Source organism: Nematolebias whitei, chromosome 5 (assembly GCF_014905685.2).
Source record: "Nematolebias whitei isolate Nwh7 chromosome 5, NemWhi1, whole genome shotgun sequence".
NCBI classification, from domain to species: domain Eukaryota; kingdom Metazoa; phylum Chordata; class Actinopteri; order Cyprinodontiformes; family Rivulidae; genus Nematolebias; species Nematolebias whitei.
Genome location: NC_056502.1, coordinates 5,886,685 through 5,895,548, shown reverse-complemented (window position 1 = coordinate 5,895,548; position 8,864 = coordinate 5,886,685). Strand labels below are relative to the sequence as shown.

General features: G+C 38.6%; 1 protein-coding gene across 1 annotated transcript in view; it reads right to left on the bottom strand.

Moving 5' to 3' along the window:
- Nucleotides 1-1,812: 1,812 nt before the first annotated feature.
- The window catches only part of LOC119409638, an 8,749-nt gene continuing 1,697 nt past the window's right edge, over nucleotides 1,813-8,864 (bottom strand). The window contains exons 3-4 of the mRNA XM_037676539.1: nucleotides 7,138-7,283; nucleotides 1,813-2,153 (exon numbers count right to left, since the gene is read on the bottom strand). Coding sequence (XP_037532467.1) covers nucleotides 1,813-2,153; nucleotides 7,138-7,283 — 487 coding nt within the window. The remainder of the gene's footprint in view (nucleotides 2,154-7,137; nucleotides 7,284-8,864) is intronic.

Here is an 8,864-nt window from a genome sequence, read left to right as displayed (position 1 = left end):
GTTAGCACCAGCCAACTGTTGCTAATAATGGTTAGCATCAGCTAGCTGACACCAACCGAAGCTGAAACGGTCCAATACCTGTGTTGTTTTTAAAACTAAACTTATTAGTCACTCTAATTCAACACATTATTCATTTTAACAAAACCTTCCTGCTGCCATGGGGTCAAAATGACTCAAGGCCTCAGTTTTAACAGTGAGACCTTGTGGGTTATTTTGACCCAATGGCAGCAGGAGGGCTCATGGAGTCTTCTGGGTCGAACTGTTAACCTGTTGAGTTTAAACTTTTCAGGGTTGATTTATTTTTTATTACACCACTCCTGCTGCCATGGGCTCAAAATGGCAAGGCTTCTGTTTTAAAACGAAGTCCTGAAGAAATATTTTGACCCCAGGGCAGCAGGAAGGTGAATAAAATGTGTTTAAAAATTAAACATTTCATAAAGGAGGGCGCCTCATGAAGACAATATAAGACAGATTTCACCTCATGTCATTATTTTCTGTTTGCTTCACATTTCCTCGTTTTTTTTTGGAGCGTTGCTTCGTAAAATAAAAATGAAAATGGCAACAAAGCCCAGAGGAATCCCAACTCTTCAGCTTCTGACCCCAGATGAGCAGAGAGAGACGCTGCCGGGTAAAACCAGAAGTTTCTGAAGAGTCAAAGACGTAAACAGACGTCAGCTGTTTAATCTATTTAAGTCATTTAGATAAACTGAGTCCAGCAGAACCGTCAGTCAGACACGTCACTTTTTATCTTTTAAATAGGTTTTGAGGTTTCTGAACAATCTCGGGTTGAGTTCGAGGATTTACAAATGATCCAGTTCTGACATCCTAACACGTCAGCTTCTTATTTCCACAACTTTTACTCTTCTTCTACAGTTTCTCCACGGGATCGTTGGCGTTTCTTTCTTCTTCTGCTGTAGGTCAGAGGTCACACACAGTTTTCTCGTTAAATTCTTAAAATGTTGTCGTATCTCCAACACAAACCTCCGCAGAAACAAAATTAAAATGTGACGAGTGGACAGGTAGATTCTGCGGATGTGGTTACCATGGTGATCTCAAAGATAAGCTTTAACGTTTCCTTTGATCTTCACACTTCTTCTAGTCTCCTCATCATAAATTCGTCCATCCTGTCGGCTCATATCATTACAAAATATTTTTGTGTCAACATATCTGCAGTTTTATTGTGCTTTTTTTTTTTTTTGTCATTTTGTGCAGAAAAAAGCAGCTGACTCTTGAGATTTGAATAATTTTTCCAGAGTAAATCACTTCCATTCAGTCTCTAACATCAGATAAATGTCTTTGAATAGTTTTAATTTAGTTTAAATATATATAAAAAAATGTTTTATTACAATCAATTTCATCCCCTGAACCTGCGGAGAGATGGAGCAAATGTCGGCTGGATTTCAGCTGATTTGATGGAATCTGGCGCCACCCTGTGGTCAACCAGCAGAATGCACCACAAATTAAATTCGTTAAAATGTTTATTTAATTTCAATGTAACCAAACAATAATTTATAAAATTACATAACTTAGCAGTGAAAAACAAACAGTAGCTGAAGTGATGAGGGACGTTTTTAAAAATTACACTCGGCTTCAACACCGAAACAAATCTGAAAACCTTGTTCCTTGAGATAAACAAAAACCTTGACGTTGAAATGGTGAGCTTTAATTCAGAGCTCGTGGTTTGAACCTGATTTTAGGACATGTGAGATGGAGTTAGTGTTCCTTGTTGTCAGGAAGAGGAGCAAACTGGTTTAAGATGTTCAGACTGGAAGCTGGATCAGTCACAGGTTTCAGTCCAGTCAGGGTGCAGGCTCAGTGAAGCTGGAACGCTCCCCAGAAGGTGTCATCATTCTGAGCTTCTCCTCTGACCTCCAAGCTGACACGGTCTCCTCCTCTCAGCTTGATGACCTTCACCACCATGACCGAGCCTCCTGCAGGAGCCGAGGCCTCCACCAGCTTCTGATCTCTCCCCAAGGAGGACGAGGTCCGGCTCAGCCTCACAGACCCGCCCTGACCACCCTTCATGAAGACCACCTGAGCGTAGATGAAGTACGGAGCGGGCCCGGTTCTGCTGCAGTAGATGGAGTTGTTCCTCAGGAGGAGGGAACAGGAGTCGCAGCTCAGATGGTCCTGCCACGATGGGCCGTCCACAGCTGCCGGAGAAAAACAAACAAATCAGGATTTACAGGAAGAGATCAACACTTCATTCATTTTATTTCCTGCAGCTAAAACATGTTTAACTCAGCAAAACAGAAACTGGTCCCAGCAGAGGAAAGACACGTGAACAGAACCTGAAGGACCAGATACAGAACCCAGGAGGACTCCAAAAGGATCGGAAAGTAACCTTTAGGATTAGTTATTCCATTTTTAGATAAAAACAGGAAGTTCTGACAAAAATTGACTCAAAAAAGCAGAATGCTTGTCATGGATCAGTGGTCAGCGTAGTGGTCTCACAATCCTGAGGGCGCAGGTTCGAGCCCAGGTTGTCTCAGGAAGGACACCCGGTGCAAAACAATTACATAAATCTGTCCTTTGTGTTAAATTGCCATGGCAACCGCAGCAGCAGGGAGCAGCCGAAAGAAAAACATTAAAATATAAAATAGAATTATGTTCTCGAGTAACCTGTTAGTCCTCAGAGCATGTGTTGGAGATGACTCTCCAACATGTCCTGGGTCTTCTTTGGGGTCTCCTTCTAGTTGGACATGTCCTAAAAATCTCCCCAAGGAGGTCTCCAGGGTCCAGCCCTGCCACATGTCTGAACCTCCTCAGCTGGCTCCTCTGGATGTGGAGGAGCAGTGGTTCTACTCCGAGTCTCTTGAAGAACTGAACTTCTCATCCCATACGTAACGGAGAGTCCAGCTGCCCTGCAGAGAGAACTCGTTTGGACTCTTTCAGTCTCTACTCAGAGTTCAAGACCACTGGTGAGGGTAGGAACGCAAACCAACAGTAAACAGAGAGCATCTCCTTGCAGCTCCGCTCCCTCTTCACCATAATGGACCAGCACAGAGACCACAATACTGCAGAAGCTGCACCGGTCCCTCTGTTGATCTCACGTTCCATTCCTCAGTGAGAACAAAAACCAGAGGTACTTCATCTCCTCCACTTGAGGCAGAACCTCACCCTAGGGAGGACAGTCCCCCTGTTTCTGATTCATCTGTAAATCTGACGAGTTGAGGTTGTTCCGGTTGAATAGCCGTGGCAGCCATCTTGAATGATCGGTTTAATCCGGTGTTGACGCACATCCAGAGATCAGGCTGGATCTGGAGTTTGGCAGAGGACTTCTGACACATTCTGACTGAAAATCAGAACCATAACTGGCTGCTGGTGATGATGTCACTGCTCTGGAGTGACTGGTTACAAACAAAAACAGACTGGGATGAAGAAAAAAACATTTACGTTTCTATTTAAACTACTAATCCATGATATCTCCATGTGTTGTATTTCAACAACTCTCTGTTTAAGCAGTGAACGTTTAGACAAGCTGAGATGTTTCTCCTTCATGTCAGCAATCGTCCTCGGGCTGGAGGTCTGCTCGGCCCACGTCGGAGGACCCAGCTCCGGGCTGGTCGTGGTTTTTGAAGAACCCACTCCAGGAAGGAGGTGGGACAGGGCTGTGGTTTACGGCTTGACTGTGGCCGACGTGCCGTTGAAGGCGGGGGAAGTCAAAACGAACACTTTAGACTTGATGGAAGGAAGTTTAGAATAAATAATTAAATCAATAATTAAATCAACCTCAGCTGAGGTCAGAAACGAACGTTGGATCAGTAACTCTGCACGTTCATCCGCCGCCACTCAGATAACGAAATTAATTATTTATCATGTGGGACGAGGTTTTCCAGTTTGGCGTCAGAGTTTTTCCTCCCCTGAACTCTGAAGACGAGATGTTTTTTAATGTTTTGGCGTGAGCTTCAGTCAGCTGTGATGACAGGCGTCAAACTGCAGCTCAGACGTGTTGCACGTTTCAATTTCCTTCTGCTGCACAAACTTTAGGATGAAAAAATAAAACATGTTTTGACCTCTTTCAAACAGAGAACAGTTAAAGAAACGACGCCCGAACACTAAAGCAAAATTATATTTATACTTTTTAAGTAAATATTCAATATTTAGTGTTTTATTAATTTTATTTTTAGGTCAATTTAAAATGAGCGAAGAGGAAAAAAATGAAACCATCTTATTGGTCAACTTTATGAACTAATAGTTAATTAATAATTAACAAAAATTTTTTTTTAACTTTTATTTAAACATGAAATGAATAAACCTCAAATAAAAACTAATCTTAAACAACTTAATTATTTACTACGGTTGTTTTTAAGTGACTGAATACTTAATGAATAATTAATGATTAGTTCATGCTAATTAATGACAAAAGGCCTCTTTAGTTCACAGACAATTACTAATAATGAATATTACTTATTTGTTACTAAAGACATGTTTTTTATTTACCTTGTCAACTAATTAATAAACAATTGTTAAACTGTTTCATCTAATCCTTCATTTGATAATTACTAAGGAGCAAAACTGTTTTGATTTAGATTTTTTTTTTATATATATAATATTTTCTTTTTTAAATTAAATAAAGTTTTTTCAGAACAGAGAAGTTTTGTGAGTTTAGTGTCTAAATAAAATAAAATGTAAACTTAATTTGTCATTACTTGTTAATCAAATTATAAACGGATTATTGGGATTAAACTATTTACAAATACAAATAATATTAAAAATGAGAATTTAAAGGTGATAAATCAAAGGTTACAGGTCTCTCTTGTAAATGAGTCCTCGTGGCTCGATGAGACTAGCCTGCATAAATAAAGGTTGAATGAAAAATGATTTATGAACAATTGAGTATATGTTCCAATTGTGCTTCTTAGCTGCCTTTGTTATAGTTTTATCATTTATATTCTGTCATGTTTTATAATTATCAACTCTAATATTTAATAACTTTTAATAATTTCACATCTTTAGAAGTCCAGCTGATTCAAGGCGAACCTCAGGGTCGAGTCATCGGCCCCTTTCTGTTCATTTACAGATTTGTTAAAAAGATAATCAGAAGATACCATACCACTTTATTTATAGAGCACTTAAAACAGCAACAAGGCCAACCAAAGTGCTGTACAGACAGAACAACAGGCAACGCACAAAGCAACATACAAAATGGAGTAAAATCAAAGATGGCGTGAACTTACATGTTACCAGTTCGATGTATGAAGCAGACGTTTCTGTAAACAAACAAACATATAAATTCACATTTTTCACTTCTCCGAACATTTCAAATTCATAACAGTAGCTAATTAAATGTGTTTGTTATTGGGAAAAAATACAACTTATAAAAATTAAATGATGTAAAATTAGCTTCAGCTGATAAAAAGAAAAGTTAAATAAGTAATATTTACTTCAGTTATTACAGTTTTAATGTTATTTTAAAAACAATATGATCTGAGGTCAGCTTTAACAAAATAATTTTTTTAAGTACCTGATGGAGTGACACTTCCACTTCGCACTGCAGCGAGGACACCGTCCTTTAAAATAACATTAAAAAACGTGCTTAAAGTGTTATTTTGTTTTACTTTAATGTCCCTGTACAGAAATATACTCAGTACTAAAGTAAAAATACAATTTTCTACCATATTTTAATTAAATTTAAAGTTTGAATTTATTTTTCTCTTGTAAACGAGTCCTCTAGGCTCAATGAGACTAACCTGTATAGATAAAGGTTGAATGAAAAGAAACAAAACTAAAAAAAACAGCTTAAATATTAGCTTTGTTTTATTTATTTATTTATTTAATCTGTTTGTCTTTTATGTGATTGTTGTTCTTATGGATCTTTAAACTTTAGACTTTTATTATAAATTTGACCCAATCACATGGAAACCTCTGCAGAAATGTTCAGTTAGTTCGAAGAATTTAACTTTATTTTGTTGATTTTCTGTCTTTTAATCACAGTTAAATTCAGGGAATTGACTTTTTTAAATAAAACTTGTGAATGAGATGAATTCAGTTTCAACTCGTTTGTGTTTTTGTTCCTGAGGAACCTGCAGAATTAGATGGTGCTGCCCCCTAGAGGCCAAAAATTAACACAACCAGGTTTTCACATCAACCCTCCTGCTGCCCGGACCCCAGATTATCTGAGGCCTTTGACCCTAGGGCAGCAGGAGGGTCACATTTACTCAGAGTGGCTGAAACTGAGCCTCCAGTCCAACTGGGAGAAACTTTATTTCTGGCCAGGAAACTCCTTTAACTAAACTCAGAGAGTTTCTAGGACGTCTTTGGTTAAAATGTATTCATATTTTTATTTATTTTTAAAGGTGAATGCACATCAGTGAACACGACCTTCCCTGTAAACGAAACGGTTTTAACCGTAATTTTTAATCTGTTGCAGTTTACAGGTTGATAATAAAACGTGTCAAAAAGGAAAAAGATCATAAAAAATACACAAAAAGGCAAACGATAACAGCTCATATACATAAAAATAGAAATACAACAAACAATATATCCCCCAAAAATGTTTTTCCAGAATGTTCTGATAAAGAGTTTTTATAAAAACCTTTTAGAGCTTTTGTTAAAAATAGTTTTATTAATTCAAAATTGACTCTATTTGTGAACCAACAAGCAGTGATTTGATAATTAATGTAAAAAAACATGTTTATTTTAGTTTTCTGAGTCAAATTCCTTCTGGCATCATAAACTCAGTGTTCAGATCTAAACTTTTATTTCCAGGTTCGACTCTTTTTAATTATTTATTTTTTTACATAACAACCAAACATCTGTAATAAAACAATTAAATCTGCAACTGATTCAAAACTCTGATTGAAAACGTCTGAACTCGTATTTAGATCATTAATGTTTTATTTATTCCTTTAACTAAGATGCTTGCCATGACGTTTGAGATAAATAATATTTAAATTTATTTTTGTAACAACTTTACAGATGAAAACGATCCTTCAGGCCAAGTGGAATAAGTTTATTAACCTGGATTTAAAAGCACAAACCTTCTGTAATTAGTGTTTATTTTTGTAAACATGATTAAAAACAGTCAACAAACGTTCTGCCGGTATTTTGGAGCACATTGTGCAGAGTTCAGACAATTAACAACAATTTATTCATAAATAAACACAAGCAGAAAGATAACCACAAACAAGTAACAGCGGAGGTCCAGGACGCTCACCTGCACCGGTCTGGATTTGATGGAAATGAGAAGCGTTGCCATGACGACCAGAGACAAGGTGAGGAGGCAGCACCACATCTGCAGCAGCAGGATCCTGTGAGACGAGCGGGACGGAGTGTCCATCCTGTCAAACCGGGACAGAAACACGGATCAGTCTGGGTTTTCTGGGCCGACCGACGTATCATGATCGTCCTCCACTGACAGCAGGGGCGATCATGTTTTTACCTTTGTGGCTTTGTCAGCTGCACAAGAACCACTGGAGGGATTTTAATTAAACTCAGAGGTGCATCAGTGTTCATCTACAATTGATTCGTGAGGCAACCCAGTTCAAGATGGCCGCCACAGCCGACTGACCTGACACTGTTTACATACGGGCCTGTTCTCAGGGACCGTCCGACGCCCGGCAGCTTCTCTGAGAGTTTACAAACATCAAACAGAAAATCATGTAACGTCATGATTTAAGTTCAAATTTTAAATGAATGAAAACTAGAAAAGTCAACTTTTTGCTATTTCCGAGGTAGTTGGGTTGCAAAGAACGAAACAAACGAATAATTAACTTTTTAATTTGTTTTGTTAAAGACGCCACGTTTGGTTGGGAAACTGAGGAAAACCGGTCGACAGTATTCTCAGCCTGACTCAGATCATTTCTTTACTGGGCTAAAAATACTCCCAGCTCTAACTCTGCAAGTAAACCAGAACACCCACAGAAATTATGAGATGCACTTTACAAAGAAGCCAAAGCATTGTGGGTAAACAGACCCAGAGCTGGTCTGGGGTTTTACCTCAGTGGGACTTTTGTGTCCTGAACACAGAGCGGTACTGTTGGTGGTCTACATTTATGTCCGCGCTGACATGAAGTGAAACCGTACATTGTTGAAATGCCACTGACCCTGAACAGAACGAGAAGCTGTCAGTCAAACAACATTTAAAAAAATGTTACAATCAGGTGTTGGAAATTTCCCACCACGTGTTTTGTGCACTGAATGCACCACGCTGCTTTACAATCCAGAGTCAAACCTTTGGTGTTGAAGGTGAACATATCTACCAGCTCATATGACCCAACGGTCACCGTCTAAAACAAACAATGAGTTCATCTGAAGACATGAGTTCATCTCCAGGAGTGTGAGCGTTAAAGTGAAAAGAAATGAATGAATGAAATCAGAAGCATTACTGATAACCACTTCCTGTGTGGAGTCTGATCACGTGTTCTCATCTGAAAACACATTCTGAAATATACTGAAGTGAATTCACCAGAAGGTCCAACTCCAACCAGTTACTAACTTTCAATCAGTTACAAACCTGCAACCAGTTACTAACCTCTAACCAGTTACCAGTTACTAACCTCCAACCAGTTACTAACCTCCAACCAGTTACTAACCTCTAACCAGTTACCAGTTACTAACCTCCAACCAGTTAATAACCTCTAACCAGTTAACAGTTACTAAACTGCAAACAGTTTATAACCTGCATCCAGTTACTAACATCCAACCAGTTCCTAACCTGCAACCAACACATAAGCTCCAACCAGTTAATAACCTCTAAACAGTTACCAGTTACTAACTTGCAACTAGTTACTAACCTCCAACCATTTCCTACCCTGCAACCAGTGCCTAACCTCTGACCAGTTAATAACCTCTAACCAGTTACTAGTTACTAAACTGCAACCAGTTCCTAACCTGTAATAAGTTACTAACCTCCATCCAGT